Here is a 16,446-nt window from a genome sequence, read left to right on the forward strand (position 1 = left end):
GGGTGAGGAAATTTGAATGTGAAGAGAGGTCTTTCCCGTTTTTTGCCCTTGTAATCCCTCATGGGTCCTAACAGTTTTAGCAGTCATGGGTCCTAACAGTTTTAGCAGTCAATAAGCCATGATCAGACTTCTCTTCCTTTGAACGACTGGCTACAATGGACGGCGGGAAGCCCCAGACAGTGTGCTGTATCGGTGAAATCCATGGCTACATCTCCAGGCTCCAGTCTCTCTGGTCGAACCTTGAAGCTTGGATCCCCCGATCTTACTTCGACTCCGCGATGATAATCTTCCTCAGTGACTACTGTGACCGCGGCCCTGACACCCACCGCGTTATTGACTTCCTCATCTCCCTGCCCTCCCGGTACCCTCGACAGAAGCACATCTTCCTCGCCGGGAACCGCGACTTCGCCTTGGCAGCTTTCATTGGGGCCATCCCGCCGCCTCCAGACAGGAGCGGCTTCCGGGATGGTTGGAAGGAGTATGAAGTGAATGAGGAGAGGGAAGGGTGGTACAGGGCGTGGGATACAAAAGGATGCACCTTCAGGGGCGGATGTGGGCAGGGAAGATGACAGTGAAGTTTGACCACAAGGGGATGGAGTTCAAGGGGTCGGTTTATGATGCCACACCGACGTTCGAGGCCTATGGTGTTCCTCACGGGTCTGCCGGTACGGAAAACATGTTTTCTTCAGTTTCATTTCGAGCTTGAATTTGAGAATCCCGGTTTGGATTAGCTTGGCAGCTCATAGATTTCAACTATTAAAATCACTATAGAAGAGTTAGCAGCTCAATCAAATCTATTCGTGAAACCAACGGTAATTCGGCAAACTGTGGGAATTGATGATTGATTATATTTGGTTTCTGATTGCTTGATTCTTGATGGAGAAAATTGTGAAATTTTCATATGAGAGGTTAAATTGTTTGTATATAATTCTAGTATTGCGAATTGCCGACTAATTCCGTGCTTGCTATGCTTGGATCATCAATATCTCTATTGCCATGCTACTGTATTAGACTCACATCAGTTCAGTTATTAGATATGAAGCAGAAGCAGTTGTTTCCTTGGTCAGATTTGGTTCGGCTGTGCCTGAGGAACATGAGAAGTTTCTTGCTGACCTGGTTTGGGTTCATGAGGAGGTCAGTCAAGCGAACATTCTCCTATGAAGGCAAAGGATACTGGAATACCAGAAGTGGAAGCTCTCAGTGGGAGGAAGACTGTCTGGGATATACCCGAGGTGACGAATTCACTCTCATTGCTTCTTGCACCTTATATATCCACGTCTTTACTGGGATTCATTGGAAACAATATGCCTTTCTTTTGCGAGATTGAGCGTCCTTTTTTTAATTTTCTTTTCTTTTTCTGGGGTAATGAAATGGCTGCTAACATTGTTCGATCTTTGGCGGGAACTAACTGACCCTCCAACCATTCTGATAAGTGGTCACCATGGGAAGCTTTTCACATGGATGGCCTTAGGCCTGATAATTGATGAAGGAGGTGGACTGGAGAACAACCCAGTGGCTGCGGTTGTTCTACCCCCGTTCATGATAGTGCGCAACACTGATGATTTAGTAAAACAGTAATTAGTTAACATCGCTCGAGTTATAACCAACCGAGCTGCAAGTAAAGACGTAAACCTGTGCTGCAAGTATGTGTATGATAGTACTTAATATTTCAAATGATAATTAAAAAAAAATTTGTTGCAAAATGTGTTGCTTATTGCTTCTATTATCGGAGCTGAGTCTTGGTCTTCCGGTCTGCTCGGTTGCAAAAGATCTGGTTGCAGCCTCTCCGGTATGATGACATTGACTGCACAAACCAAGTACAATGGCTTATCGATATGGTTTTATAGCGACCAATTTCTTTGTACCGTCTGAAATCAATAGTCGTGATTGATGTAGTCTTAGAGATGTTTTTAGCTTTACGTGACTGGTCGTCTGCGACTCCTACGCGCATCGACTGTCCGAAGGTTAACATGTCTTGTGCTATCTACCTTCTACTGCTGGTCCAAGAGGTTTCACTCTAGATATTTTTGAGACTGCTAAACTTCGTTGTCGGAGATGCTTACCATCTCAAGAGCGGTATATACCTTTCATCATATGCTGATGCCCGTACAGTATCATTGAGTGGACAATTTGGGAATATGTTGGGTCCAGCTCGCTTCCATGACCTCACGTGGTCGGGCGATATGCAATGAACAATCACATCGCTCTCCAAATAAAAAATGATCTCAGTTAAGATCTTTCCCCATAAATGATATTTTTTCTTTTCAATATGACTATGATGTTCGAAAGAAAAATCCATAGGTTTCAATTAATGCAGTTTAAATCAAATTATTTCATTCAAAAGTAAAATTCTTTTAGCATAATTTTTATTTATTTATTTATTTATAAGACTCGATCTTAAATCAAGTCACATTGCTAGAAATTATAGTCCTTTAATTTACCTCCATTCCACCTGCAATGGCATGGATGGAAACACATGGTTATGATGGAATGTAAGACTGATCCTCTCCTCTTACTTCATCACCATGATCCATGCATTTATTTATTATTATTATTTTCCTGTTGCCAGTTTTTGCTCGAAATGGAAACTCAGTATATTATTCACCATGCAATCTATTCTGAGAAGGTGGGCGGTTATCGGTTCCCCTTCGTAAGCTGTTAATCGTCCACTAGCATCATCGCAGATGTTGCTTTCCAAGATCAAAAGAGGGCAAATGGAGCCGATGGGACCAACCCAGGTGGCAATGGAGGAACAAATGATTGATTGATATTTAGAATATGGTTATTATATTATTATAATATTTAATATAGAGAAAAATAAAAAGCATCAAACTGGACATTAACGGACATACGGAAGATAATTTTTTAATGGTTCTTTTAAGAAAAATGTTCCTTTTTAATAATCTAAAAGAATGTAAATGGGGGGGGGGGGGGGGGGTCTGCGCACTATATAAAGTGCAAAAATTAATCGAAAGTTGAATGTCAAGGGATATGACATCCTGACCCGAGTGACCTCATTGCGAAAGCAACCTCAAAACCCTTTTTCGTCATCGGTTTAATTATTATTGTTATTATTATATCGTATCAATACTTGACAGCACTCGGCAGGCGAGAAATCGGAGCGACAGCTGAGGCCCTCTCCTTTCTGATCCGCTCCTTCACGTGCCGGGCCCGCCCCCCCAAAACGAGCGTTGATCAAGAGATCATGACATCCTCCGACTAAATGGACGGTGGAGATGGAGAGTTGGGTGGGAGACAGTGGGTCCCACACTCCCATCCCCATGAAACTCCACTGCTCCACGCGTATCCCCCGCCTTGTGCAGCTGCCTTGGCCGCTTGCCATTATCGTCACCCCCAGCCCCACCCGCCCCCCTTTTCTCTCCCTCTCTCACCGCTGGGATCCGTTCACTCGAAGCTACTCAGTCTCTGCTTCTCTCCGTCTCTGCCGAAGGAGAAGGAAGGGTAGAATAGTGACTCGTGGACTCTGACTGAAGAGTGGGGAGAAGAGCTTACCGGAGATGGTCCACACGGTGTCCGGGCTACGGTTCCCGTGTTTGCCGTCGGTCCGCAAGTCGCCGTCGTCGTCTTATCCGCCGGGCCTCTTCCATGGCGATCGCAGGAGCAGCAGCACCAGCCCCGTCTCCCTCTTGCTGAGGAAGCAGTACCACCTTCCACGTACTCTCCCCTTCTCCCCCTCTTATCAAGTTTTCAGCCCGGGAGCTCTGGTTTGCTCGGATTCTTTGATTTTAGATGAATGAATGGATTGCTGATGTCGGAGTACTGGGTGCAAATTGCTGCTTCTTGGGTAATGGCCAGCGTTAATGGCGTTCGTTAGATCAATGAACGCCTTTTTTTTTTTTTTGTCTATTGAAGACGAAGATAGTGAAAAGATGGTGCTTTACGGCCCGGGTGATGGGAATCTGACCCCTTTAACCAAGCCTTCCGCAAGGATCCATAGCTCTATCGTACAAGCTTTAATCGAATCAATGTGAGGGTGGTCGGGCGGAATTGAGAAAACAGAGTCAGGGACTCTCTAAAGAGTGAGCGATTGGAAGTGGTGAAGAGGAAAAGACATGTCAGCTGAACAGCAATCTCAACTGATGGTTGTCTCCTGTGGCATCAATGATGTTCTTTAAAAATTTGTCCTTGGTTTTTCTAAGTTGTTTGAAAAATGGGAAGATGTTTCCTGCTGGGATCTTCTTTCCGTATCAGCCAAGAGCAGTCGTGCACCGTCACTATAAGTGTCTCTGCATTACCATAATCTTCAAAAATTCATTTTTGTTGTCTATTCTGATGCAATTAACTTCTTGATTTAGAACATATTCTACCATAGTTTATATAGATTATTTATAGAAGGTTCTGAGATGAAGTACAAGGACAGGTGATTCTGTGCTAATGTGCCTACCTACTGTGAAAATCCTATGTTTCAAATAGTTACATGATGAATAGTCTCATTTTCTCTTAACAAGTCATTGTTTGTATGTATAGTCTGGACCATTTCTACTGGTTCTTTTTGTCCAGCTCTCCTCTCGATTTATTGTACATTTGTAGCTAAATTGATGCCTATTTGTAGGGAAGGTTTTTGCGGGGAAGTCTTCATATGATTCCGACTCTTCTTATCTAATGGCGGCTGCATCTGGGAGAGTCCTCGTTCCTGGAAGTCAGGGTGATGATCCTTCTTCCTCTGCTGATCTGTCGAAGACATCACCAACAGATTCAGAAGATCCAGAGGTAAAAAGGACTTATTGAGATGGTTTGACCGGATTTCTTTGTTAACGCACTTTGAGAATATATATGTCTAGCATAAACTTCAAAATTTGTGCAGAGTAATTCTTTTCCTGCTATCTGATATCTTATATGACATCTATGGAGAATCCCTCTAATCGTTTCCCTGTTAATCCTCCTAGTGGAGTTGCTTATTCTTGGCAGAGTGCCTTCTATTGAATGGCCTTTCATTCTTCCAATTTTTTTTTTTTTTAAATTCCTGAACAGATGAATTAATTCTTCCAAATTCAAACAGAAGATACTAAATTATATATTTAACCATCGTACTTTGTCATTGTCCCTCTAGGTGATTAGTGACTCCACCGATCTAACAATGGAAGTTGAAGAGGAGATTGAGCAAGAAAAGCAAGATTCTCTAGAAGATGATGATGCATCTGAAGTTGCAGATAAATCTACTCCACTAATGGATGTTTCGAGTGTTGAAAAAGAGGAATTAAGAAAAACAACCATTCCCCCACCCGGTCCTGGGCAGAGAATTTATGAAATAGATCCAATGTTGCTGGGCTTCCGTGAGCATCTTGATTACCGGTGAGATTCTCATGAAGACTTATGATCATATATTAATAATACTCATGAACAGTTAAAGAACAGAGTGCCAGGACTTGAAAATTGCAATTACAGGACTGTGGTATTCATTATCCTTCATCAAATTCTTGATAGCAGAGTCATCCCCCTATACCACATCAAAGAAAAGATATAATTTTGTCATCCCCCTATACCACATCAAACAAAGAAAAGATATAATTTTGGGGTGGCGTGTGGTAAGTGGAGTAAATGAAATTTTCTAATTCTGTTTCCTGCAATTTTTCAAACTACAGGTTTGGACAGTACAGAAGAATTCGTGAAGCAATTGATAAATACGAGGGTGGATTGGAGGCATTTTCTCGGGGATATGAAAAACTTGGCTTTTCTCGCAGGTAGCTTTGGTATATTTTTGCCTCTGTACATTTATTATTCTACTTTTTAGCTCTTATTATTCGCTTCTATGTGCAAAACTATTGTATAGCAAACAAGTTTACAGGTGAACACTGTGCTGAAGCAGTAACAGAATACATGTTCCCATAATGCATACCATGTTCTAAATTCTGACAGGACATCATTTATGGATAGCCTTTATAAATCCACAATTCAATTGCTAAATGTCATCTTCTGTTTTTCAGTGCTGAAGGCATAACTTACAGGGAGTGGGCCCCTGGAGCAAAGGTGTGTTGCATCTAGAAACCACATCCTTCCTTTTCTATTGCCAAATAGGGATAATGGGGTTGCTGTTGCACTGAGGACCTTTGAGGTCCAAGGCAAGGGTCGCCACCACATCTCCCAAACACATTCCCGTTGCTGTCTCAATAATCAAAAGCATGCATTTCAATTGTTCTTTTTATTTTATTTTATTTTTTTCTGTTAGAAAAAGAATGTCCTGCTTTTTGGTGGGGATAGTTGTCGAAGTATGCTGTAACCTTCTTCTGACTAGCAATTGACTCCTTATTCATTTTCAGTCGGCAGCATTGATTGGAGATTTTAACAATTGGAATCCTAATGCAGATACTATGAGCCGGGTATGTGTTACTATTTACCTCTGTTTTGTTGTGATAAATATTCTGCCAAATCCTATTCTTCCTAAGTAAATCAGTGTTGATGGACTTTGTAGAGAGTTGCCTTGAAAAATTGAAGTTTTCGTTTTTTGAAACTTTCTTTCTCTTAGTAGAACCAATGAATCAAAGATGATCTCAGCCAGCAAGAGTGGCGACATATTTACTACTTCAAACCCATCCTCTCAACTTTGCTTTGGCACCAATTTAATCTTTATCATGCTTTGGTAATCATACCTTTGCTTAGTCCAAAATGCTGCTTATGTGATATAACTTCTTGCAACAGAATGAATTTGGGGTCTGGGAGATATTTTTGCCAAATAATGCAGATGGTTCTCCAGCAATTCCACATGGTTCACGAGTGAAGGTATAGTCTTGCATGGCCCATCTATCTACCAATGTTTAGAATAGACTGCCATCCTGATGTAGGATAGGCGCATTACGAGTAGTCAACAAGCAGCCAAAGTAGTTGCTAAGTTGGCGGTGCTTTCCTCCTTGCTTATTTTCTTTAGCTAAAGTTTAATTTAACAAAGGATCCTGTTGACTGGCAAACGTAAGTATCTCATAACTAACAAAATCGACTCTATATGAACCAATGGGTTTCTTGGGTGAGGTAACTTTTGTGAGGGCTGCAGTTAACATTGGATTAGGCAAAGGTAGAACAATTAGCTTGCCTATTATGCATGTACGAATAATAATATTCTACATTTTTACTGGATCTTGCATAGGACTTGGGGTAAATGGTAAAACGACTGATTATGCATGACTTGACAAGGCAATGATACAAGTGGAAAAGTTGATAGCATAGAGAGTGCAGTCAATCAATGACATATGGGGCTCCTGTTCAGATTTTATGTACCATTTAGATGAATAGGGTGACTGCATTTCTGCTTCTTTTGGTCCTAGCTGCTTTGGACGCTAATGGTGTATTCTGCGTTTACAAGCATTTAGAAGACTGATATCTTCCACGAGGCAGTGCTTAGAGGTCTTTTCTGGTGATTATTTTACTATTTCTTGGATCTGCAGATCCGAATGGATACACCTTCTGGTATTAAAGATTCAATTCCTGCTTGGATCAAGTTTTCTGTACAACCTCCTGGTGAAATCCCATACAATGGGATATACTATGATCCTCCAGAAGAGGTACATTCTAGTCTTTTATGTTTTTGGCTAGGATTCTTGTGGAAATTGACAAGTCAAAGGTAAAATTCAATGTTAAGATAGGCATTATTACAAAGTTAGAATTGCTCGAGGACTCGAATTATTAAGGATCTCAGAATTTGGTATCCTTGCTGAAATGGTTGGCTACTAGATCTACTATGTTTGTCTTCCCAGAACTCTCTAAAATTGTTGACTGTTGAGTTTGCTCATATGAAGCTGAGTATCCATGTGTACTGACGAGGAATTGTGTTATGCATGTACTGGATCTGTTCAGTTTCATGACCTTTGTTGGCCCCTTGTTGTCTTTGCAGGAGAAGTATGTTTTCAGACATCCTCGACCAAAGAAACCCAAATCACTTCGGATATATGAGTCGCATGTAGGAATGAGTAGCCCGGTATGGATCACGTGTTTTATCTTTCGTATATATTTTCTTTTCCTTTCTTCCTTATGTCTCTAGACATGCTGCACGTATTTGTGTCCCCCTTTATTTTCGTTGTCATGTTTAATTAATGCTTCACCATTATTGTCTTCAGAGGTACTTCTAGAGCAAGAATGCTAACCTTTTTCTTTTTTCTTTTGGTTCAGTGAATGAACAGTTCTGGAATTGTATACTTTGCCTCTTGAAACCATATCCATGTGTTCGTTTTTCTATCAAAATGATGCACTGAAAGGTTTAATATTATTTCTGCCTCCGGTCACATGAGTCACTCTTTTACATAAATCCTTTTTTATGAACCCATGTTGGAGCTTAGTACATATGTTTACACAGTGACGTAGTCTTTTAAGTCTGGTTTATGTGGGAAAGGAAATATATCATCTTTTCAGTTGGCCATGACTTCCTCCTATAAAATGTATAGTTAAAAGTTCAGTGCATGATCAGATTAATGCCCTTTTGTGTGTCTTCCGCTGTCTGGTTTTCATGCTTTTTCTTTCTATGTTCCTTTTTCATTAATCTATTGATACTGTTGCAGGAGCCAAAGATTAATACCTATGCGAACTTCAGAGATGATGTTCTTCCTCGTATTAAAAGACTGGGTTATAATGCTGTCCAGATCATGGCAATTCAAGAACATTCTTATTATGCAAGTTTTGGGTAATTCTTTTTCCGACTGGTGTTAACCTCTTTCATTAAGAAAACATTCTTGTTTGCAATGACTCCATAAAATGATGTTTAAATATACGATGAGTTCTAGGTGTTGGTAATGCACTGCTGTGTTCTAATGACATTTGAATAAAAACCTTTTGGTCTAGGTATCATGTCACAAACTTCTTCGCTCCTAGCAGCCGTTTTGGAACTCCTGATGATCTGAAGTCTATGATAGACAGAGCACATGAGCTGGGTCTGGTGGTTCTCATGGACATAGTTCATAGGTACTTATTGAATTTTACAGCTTTTCTCAATGCACGAAGTAATTTTTGGCTTCAATTGGTATAAAAATTCTGAAGGAACCACCATGTTAACGTGTTCATTTATTAGACAATTCTCCTTACTCATGATAGTGAAGCATATATTCCTTGATTATTGCAGCAATCTAATTTGGGCCTTTATACAATTGGTGCATCTTTTATCAATTTTCTTATTTACAATATCAGTTTTGGTCCATCTGATGACTGATTTGTAATCTCTGCAGCCATGCATCAAACAATGTATTAGATGGTCTGAACATGTTTGATGGAACAGATGGTCACTACTTCCACTCAGGATCGCGAGGTTATCATTGGATGTGGGATTCTCGTCTTTTCAACTATGGAAGTTGGGAAGTAAGTCTTTCTTGGACCTTTTTTAGGATTTGTATAGTTGTAATCTTTTTTTCATGTCAATTCTCTCTCATAACTTCATAGATAAAAGTGAAAGGACCAAGGAAAGATTTTGTTGTAATTCTATGAAATTTTGCTGATCTAGGTATTAAGGTATCTTCTGTCCAATGCAAGATGGTGGCTTGAAGAATACAGATTTGATGGTTTCAGATTTGATGGTGTAACTTCAATGATGTATACCCACCATGGGCTGCAGGTATGGTGTCTCATTCTTCTATGAATCTTTTGGTGGTATACCTGCAGTTAGTGGCTTTTGTTGCTGAACATTTACCTTGCTAGATTAAAGAAAGCATTGGCAGATTGGGCCCAGCGACAAAATGATAGTTTTGATTTCTGGTCTTATCTGCAACTTGAATATCTTGAAGGGCCCATGCTTCTTCTTTAGAGAGTTTGAAAGTTTCATTTATGAGGCTGCAGAAGCTTAGCATAGTACTTATTAGCCTGTGTATACTCATACATCTTCTTTTCACTTGAAAACGAGTTTTTTTTTTGGTTGGGAGAATGGTAAAGGTTACATGTTAATCAAGGGAGAAAAATGTATTCCTGTCTTCATTTCTGCATTCATGGAATGCATAGGTGTAGCAATCAGTATTTACTTAACAGTTTCACTGGACTGTCTGACAAAATTGTGATTCTGTAGGTGGCATTTACAGGAAATTACAATGAGTACTTTGGATATGCAACTGATGTGGATGCCATGGTGTATCTGATGTTGGTCAATGATATGATTCATGGGCTCTTCCCTGAGGCTATTACAGTTGGTGAAGATGTAAGTGCTATCGTTTTCATTTTTAGTTTCTATTCAATCCTTAGAGTTTCTGAATCCACACATTATACTAACGCTGCCAGTCTGAGAGGTAAAGGTCCTAAGGTGTCTTGTGTGCCCCATTCTTGTATGAATATAGTTGATATGTGAAATGACAAGGGAAGAGACGAAAAGCTGATTTCTGTGTGTAGAGGGTTTCATTATCAATCAATTGGAGAGTGTAGAGTGCCTTCGAATTTTCTCTGTGAACTCAGAAGGGAAGAGATGATCAGCTGAATTCTGTGTTGAAGCAGTTTCATTATGATCAAGCTGGTGAATATTGCATGACATGAAAGAAAAGACCGTCCTCTAAAGTATAGTATGGTGGAAGAACTTCAGTTAACATGCCAATTCGTTCTCATTTATGCGATGCTCTATGAGATCCCATTCGCCCAGAAATTCTGTTGAAGAAGACTAGAAGTGATAAGGAGTGGTAGCAAACCTCAATATAAGATGAAACTCTTGAAGGATAGGTGAACCCCTGAATATATGATCTGATTCAGTTGTATCAATATCTTTGCAGGTTAGTGGAATGCCAACCGTTTGCATTCCTGTCCGAGATGGCGGAGTGGGATTTGATTACCGTCTGCATATGGCAGTAGCTGATAAATGGATTGAAATTCTCAAGTATGTCACTGACTTTCCTGCATCAGATAAGCTGATTGGTTGATTTATCATCATCATATTATCCTATTCAAGAGAGTAAATCTTCCATGTTAGGATCCTGCTTGCACCTTTTTCCAGTCATGGTGTACAGACTCTGAATCATAGCACAATTTTCTTTTGAATCTAGAACTATCGTTGTATGAAAAGATAGAGATACTTAGTGCAACAGAGTAAGTGATGCTAAGTAGATCAATAAAGGTGGTTTTTAAATATGCTCCTTCCTGCCCACTTCTCACCCAGTAGAAGACAGATAAATGGCTGCATACAAGATGCTTACATGCCAGTCTGTAGCTGTTTCCGGTAAGCATTTCACCTGAATGGAAGTGGTCTTTGTCCTGTGGCAACATCTCCTGACTTCATCAGGAATCAGGAGCAGAAAAGATCATAGACAGAACAATATGGGTTCCGTGTACAGAACTTATAAGAACTCACCTGTAACCATTCCATTATTCAGTTTTTTTTTTCTTAATAATTATGTATATGTATTCTGCATGTTGTTTCTTTCTTAGCTGAGATTTGGATTTCCTGAAAGCAGTTTTGGATGAGTTCTGTGGAATTTGGAGTTTTTTGTTCCGTATGTAAGTACCTGCAATTATTCTGATTGATGAATTTGCCACAGAAAACGAGATGAAGATTGGAGAATGGGGGACATTATAAATTCCCTCACCAACAGAAGGTGGTTGGAGAAGTGTGTTGTGTATGCTGAGAGTCATGACCAAGCCCTAGTCGGCGACAAAACTATTGCATTCTGGTTGATGGACAAGGTAGAAAGAAACGTTCCTTTAAGACATCAAAGATCCTGGAAATCAATGCGTTGTTGATATGATAATTTCAAGGAGACAGAATTTTCTTGCCCCTTCTATAACAAAATATATCCATCACTTGTTTTTCGTTTAAATAGAAGTGTATACTAAGGGTTCCAGATTTTTTTGTTTTCTTGGATAAGTAGGTTCCGGAACTTTGGAAAATCAGTATCTGAATTCCTTGCCATATTTGCTGTGTTTTTCAGGATATGTATGATTTCATGGCTTTGGATAGACCTTCAACTCCGGTTATAGACCGTGGAATTGCTTTGCACAAGATGATCAGGCTTATTACTATGGGTTTGGGTGGAGAGGGGTACTTGAATTTCATGGGGAATGAATTTGGGCATCCGGGTGAGGTTTCTCCACCCAAATTTCTATTCCAAATTCTGACTCCTCGCAATATGATCTAGTGCTATTAATTCGGTGATAAAATGATGAGATGGATTTTCTTGCTGTTTGATTTCATAGAATGGATAGACTTTCCGAGGGGCAGTCAACATCTTCCAGATGGCAGAGTGATTCCTGGGAACAATTTCAGTTACGATAAATGCCGGCGTAGATTTGATCTAGTGAGTTCCTAACTTATTTATCATATTCTGATGAATAGTGAAATTCAATGATAAACAGAACCCGAAGAAATTTTTTCTTTGATCTACATCATCTTAACTGTGCATATTCTTTATTTGAAATTGAGTTCTGCGGTAACATCTGTAATTGAAGCTTGGTATCTGAAGTCATGGACATTATCAGGAGAACTTTTTCTTCTTCTCTTTATTTGTTTAATTTTTTTTTTTAACTTTTTTTATTTTTGGAAATGTATTTATGTATACTTAGGGCGATGCCGATTACTTGAGATACAGCGGAATGCAAGAATTTGATCAGGCTATGCAGCACGTTGAAGAAGCATATGGTGTAAGTTCCGTTGCAATTCTCGGCTTCTCAAATGCTATTTGCAATTCGTTCTGTTTTAATTCCATTTTATCTTTTGGTGATCTGATTATTGATGTGATGCAGTTCATGACTTCTGAGCACCAATATATATCAAGGAAAGATGAAGGTGATAGGATTGTCGTGTTTGAGAGAGGGAACCTCGTCTTTGTCTTTAATTTCCACTGGAACAATAGCTACACCGATTACCGTGTTGGCTGCTTGAAGCCCGGAAAGTATAAGGTGTGGTCACAACTGTTGCCTAATTAGTGTCTTTCAGTTAATCATCCCAATTTGTCATTTTATTGTTGGAAAGTTGTTATGTGTACTTTAACTGGTACACTTGCCGTCACATTCAACCTTTCAGGTTGCCTTGGATTCAGATGCTCTTTTGTTTGGAGGTCACGGTAGAGTCAGTCATACAGCAGAATTCTTCACCTTTGTAAGATTACTTTCGAAAACTCATCGTCTTTTTGAAGCTCCCCAAAAACTTGAGTGGAGTTCTGAAGTCTCTCGTCTTTGAATGCAGGAAGGGTGGTATGATGAACGGCCTCGATCATTCCTAGTGTACGCACCCTGCAGAACTGCTGTGGTCTATGCCTTAGTTGAGGATGAAATTGAGGACGAAGTCGAGGTCGGAATCAAGGAAAAAGTCGAGGACGAAGTCGAGATCGGAGTCAAGGAAAAAGTGGAGGACAAAGTCGAACTCGGGGGCGAGGCTGAAGAAGATCCAATTTCGGAGTTACCTTGAGGGGATTGTTCTGCTCAAACCAGAATGAAAGAGGATATGCGAGTTCAACTAGAAGTTAGGCGGATCTGGGGTTCTGAGCTATAAAGGTAAAAGCTTTTCGCCACCTCCGTCAGCATACGGTTGGGACTGGACGAGACCGATGAACAAAGGCAGCAATTTCTTGAGCTCGTTAGGAGTAACCGACTCTGCTTAGTATGAAGGCCTTAATTCATAGTAGCTTTGTATATCGGATAGATAGTTTGCTTTGTATAGTTGGATGGCTTATTTGTAACATTACCACGAAATTTACATTTCTAATAAGTTTGCGAGCAGTTCAGTGAAAATCGTTTGGCTGACGGTTGGAAGTTTATCTCGAGCTTTTTACTCAGCTCTCAACGGTAAAACATGATCATCGAGAGATTAAAATAACCGGAGATGCGACCAGGCAGAATTTATACAAAATATCATCACAGAAATTTAAATTGACAGCTTGCACAAACAGGACGCCGCGGTTTTATAAAATGAAAATAGAAAGCAGGTTGTGGATCAGTCAACCAGGCACGGCAATATCGTCAGGTACTAACAAAGCTGGCCTCTGAGGCCGACCCTCGGGGCAAGTGGTGTAGGACGCTCGTAGGGGAGGAGTGGGTAGCATTCAATGACGATCTCAGTGCCTCAGCGAGTGGCCCGCCCATGGGCGCCACATGATTCGAGCCCCACCCTGCAGCCCAGGTACTCATAGGCGGATGATGATCACGGTCGGGATTCCTACTAGGTTCATCACCATTGCCGGTGGAAAGCTTCAGGGACACATCGGATATCGATAGGCAAGTGGACGAGTTATCAGTCCCACCAGTATTATCGGACTCCTGGAGTGACCGGGGCCAGTCATCAAAGAAGTGGCGCAGGACGTGCCCGTCGGGTCTGCTGTCCGCCGGGTTCTCGGCTCCAAACAACCCTCCACCTCTGCTCTCAGGCTTCACCTCCGACGAGTAACTACAAGAAAACAAAAGTTGCCGACACTGTTTGAGAGAAAACACCCTAACCACAAGATAAAAGAGTATTGAATCAGAGGCATCATCATAGGTTCTTTTGCAAACATGTTCCTCTGGCAGATGTATAGCATGCAATTATTCTCTGTCTGCCACTTTTTTTTCCTTTTTCAGGGTGGCATTTTTCAACATGGGGGAAGCCTTTTTCTTGTGAAATTCCATCTCTGATAATTGTGATTGGGAAGCTGTTGATAAAAGGAATGGTTGGGGTCAGCTCACACAGAATCTCTCATTACTGTGGGCCGTACCATCTATAAGGAAGTCAGCATCCTCGTGTAACATCAGGATTTTGGAAGTCGGCATCCTCATGCTTGCCCTTCTAAGCCAAGCATGTGACAAATAATGTAACACCAAGCAAAGAGAGTGAAATGTGATCCAACCTCTGATTCAGGTGGAAGATATCAATGGATGATGAGGGTGAAAACCCTGATAGAGAGAAATGGCTCCCTCCGCCGCCGGTCATGGCCGAGAGAGTGGTGCCGCCTGCTGACGTGATGGGGCAGGTGGTCTTGAAAATGTCACCGGTGGAGTTGGCCGTGGCGGAGGTGGCAGTGGTGGGGATTTCCACAGGCTTTCTTGAACGGTTGCGGCCGCGGTGCATGTGGCGCTCGCAGTACTTCTGACCGGCCACCACGTCTCTCGAGCACCGCCACTTCTTACCGTCAGTCCTCCGGCACCGGCCCGGTTCCGGATCCATGGCCGCTCTTCCCCAGTACCCTGAGTGCAACACTTCCATAACAAATAACATTCAACAAAAACCATTACAAACTCATGTAGGTGGTCGATATTCCATATTAAAAAAAAATCCTAGAAATAGGAGGCAGAAGTAAATTGCTTGATACCAAGACACTTTCCAACCTGCAGGAATTCATGAACTTATCATCGGCTTCATCGTTATGAGCGCAAGCCGGCCGACTAACCTTTTGTAGTGTGTCAAGCGGCACTAATTAAGTAAGGTAATCCTAGACAAGAGCCAAGCCTACTGTTCCTATATTATGACAAAGTGGATCGACATAAAGGAATTCTTTGCAAGAATTAAGGAACAAGCAAATGAATGAATGGATAAATGAAGGAGGGATGATGATGATGAAAGAGTTGAAGGGGCTTACAGGCAGCAGAAGGAGGGTACTGAGGAGGAGGGAAGTGGGAGTGAAGGAAGTAAGGGGAAGAATGGAGGAGGAGGCTCTTCTTGATGGGCTGAAGCAGCTCGGGAGGCACGGTGGCCCCTGCCATCATGTACCTGTATATCAACGCCTGCAGCTCCAGCTCCTGCCACTGTGCCCAGCTGAAATAACTCCCCATGTTGCTGCTGTTGTCCCCTACCAACAAAATCCATGAAAGGACAGTGAGATGAGATTGTCTGCTGGATGGACAGATTTAATCAGGCAGAGTGATGGAGAAAGAAAGCCGTGATTGGGTTGAAGAGCTCAAGTAGTAGTAGTACTGGGAAGCCTGGACGGAGCTGAGTGATGATCTGAAGAAGGGAATGCTGATGACAGGTTGGTGAGTTTGGTGAAAGGATGATGACCAGCTCCGCCTTGTTCTTGTTCTTGTTCTTCTTCTTGCTGCTGGCCTCCTCCTCCTCCTCCTCTCCTTCCTTCTTCTTCAGGTACAAACAGGGGCAGTGTGGTTGTAGCAGACCCAGCAGCAGAAGTGGAATTAGAGAAAGAAGACTGAGAATATGGATAGGATGATTCAAAGACGAGTTTTGGTATCTTGGGAGCTTTAGCAGCAGCACAAGTAGAGGAAACAGCAGAGGATTGCTGCTGTTGGTGGTTTGGTTCTGTAACATCTGACTTCCCCTGCTGCTGCTGGCCTCTCCATTGCTTCAGATGAAAGTCCATAGAAAGAGAGACAGGAAAGGAAAATTTTGTTTGGTTTGGTGGGTTGTGTGTGTGTGTTGGGTTATGAGAAGTGAGAAAGTTTCCGACTGAAAATTCTTTAAAACAAATAACTCAGAAAAAAAAAAATTTGCCTTCTCTTATCACCTTTTTTCCCTTTTCCTTTTTTATGCTGCAGTAAGTTTCACTGAACTCTGAGCAGTGATAATGATATGGGGTTGGGGGGGTTGTCTGAGGACTTCAGAGGAGGGCTTCCTTTCCTTCTTCT

The 16,446-nt window shown here is 41.5% G+C and overlaps 2 protein-coding genes across 2 annotated transcripts; one reads left to right on the forward strand and one right to left on the reverse strand.

Annotated features, from left to right (window-relative positions):
• The first annotated feature begins 3 nt into the window (after window positions 1-3).
• LOC116208339 (1,4-alpha-glucan-branching enzyme 2-2, chloroplastic/amyloplastic-like) lies at window positions 4-13,641 on the forward strand. The gene is given in 24 exon segments (XM_031541718.1): window positions 4-510; window positions 513-665; window positions 1,068-1,232; window positions 4,574-4,731; window positions 5,072-5,313; window positions 5,604-5,702; window positions 5,946-5,988; window positions 6,279-6,338; window positions 6,658-6,738; window positions 7,398-7,514; window positions 7,844-7,927; window positions 8,505-8,626; window positions 8,785-8,904; window positions 9,165-9,294; window positions 9,437-9,547; window positions 9,992-10,120; window positions 10,680-10,783; window positions 11,442-11,586; window positions 11,832-11,979; window positions 12,097-12,197; window positions 12,463-12,540; window positions 12,643-12,798; window positions 12,923-12,997; window positions 13,085-13,641. Coding segments are annotated over 24 exon segments (3,198 nt in total). The 5' UTR covers window positions 4-155; the 3' UTR covers window positions 13,307-13,641.
• Window positions 13,642-13,704: 63 nt separating this feature from the next.
• On the reverse strand, window positions 13,705-16,282 carry LOC116208340 (growth-regulating factor 3). The gene is made up of 4 exons (XM_031541719.1): window positions 15,782-16,282; window positions 15,447-15,656; window positions 14,718-15,066; window positions 13,705-14,281 (listed from the first exon to the last, which is right to left on the reverse strand). Exons 1-4 carry the CDS (start codon window positions 16,179-16,181, stop codon window positions 13,858-13,860), a joined length of 1,383 nt encoding a protein of 460 aa, XP_031397579.1. The 5' UTR covers window positions 16,182-16,282; the 3' UTR covers window positions 13,705-13,857.
• Between the last annotated feature and the right edge of the window lie 164 nt (window positions 16,283-16,446).

This window comes from Punica granatum, chromosome 5, assembly GCF_007655135.1.
Source record: "Punica granatum isolate Tunisia-2019 chromosome 5, ASM765513v2, whole genome shotgun sequence".
In the NCBI taxonomy this organism is placed as follows: domain Eukaryota; kingdom Viridiplantae; phylum Streptophyta; class Magnoliopsida; order Myrtales; family Lythraceae; genus Punica; species Punica granatum.

Excerpts from the sequence above, each read along its gene's own strand:
- LOC116208340 (XM_031541719.1), bottom strand. The coding sequence starts at position 16,181 with ATGGACTTTCATCTGAAGCAATGGAGAGGCCAGCAGCAGCAGGGGAAG. Across the intron at positions 15,657-15,781 it reads AGCTCCGTCCAGGCTTCCCA|GGGACAACAGCAGCAACATG; the intron begins GTACTACTACTA and ends TTTTGTTGGTAG. Across the intron at positions 15,067-15,446 it reads GTACCCTCCTTCTGCTGCCT|TGTTGCACTCAGGGTACTGG; the intron begins GTAAGCCCCTTC and ends TTGTTATGGAAG.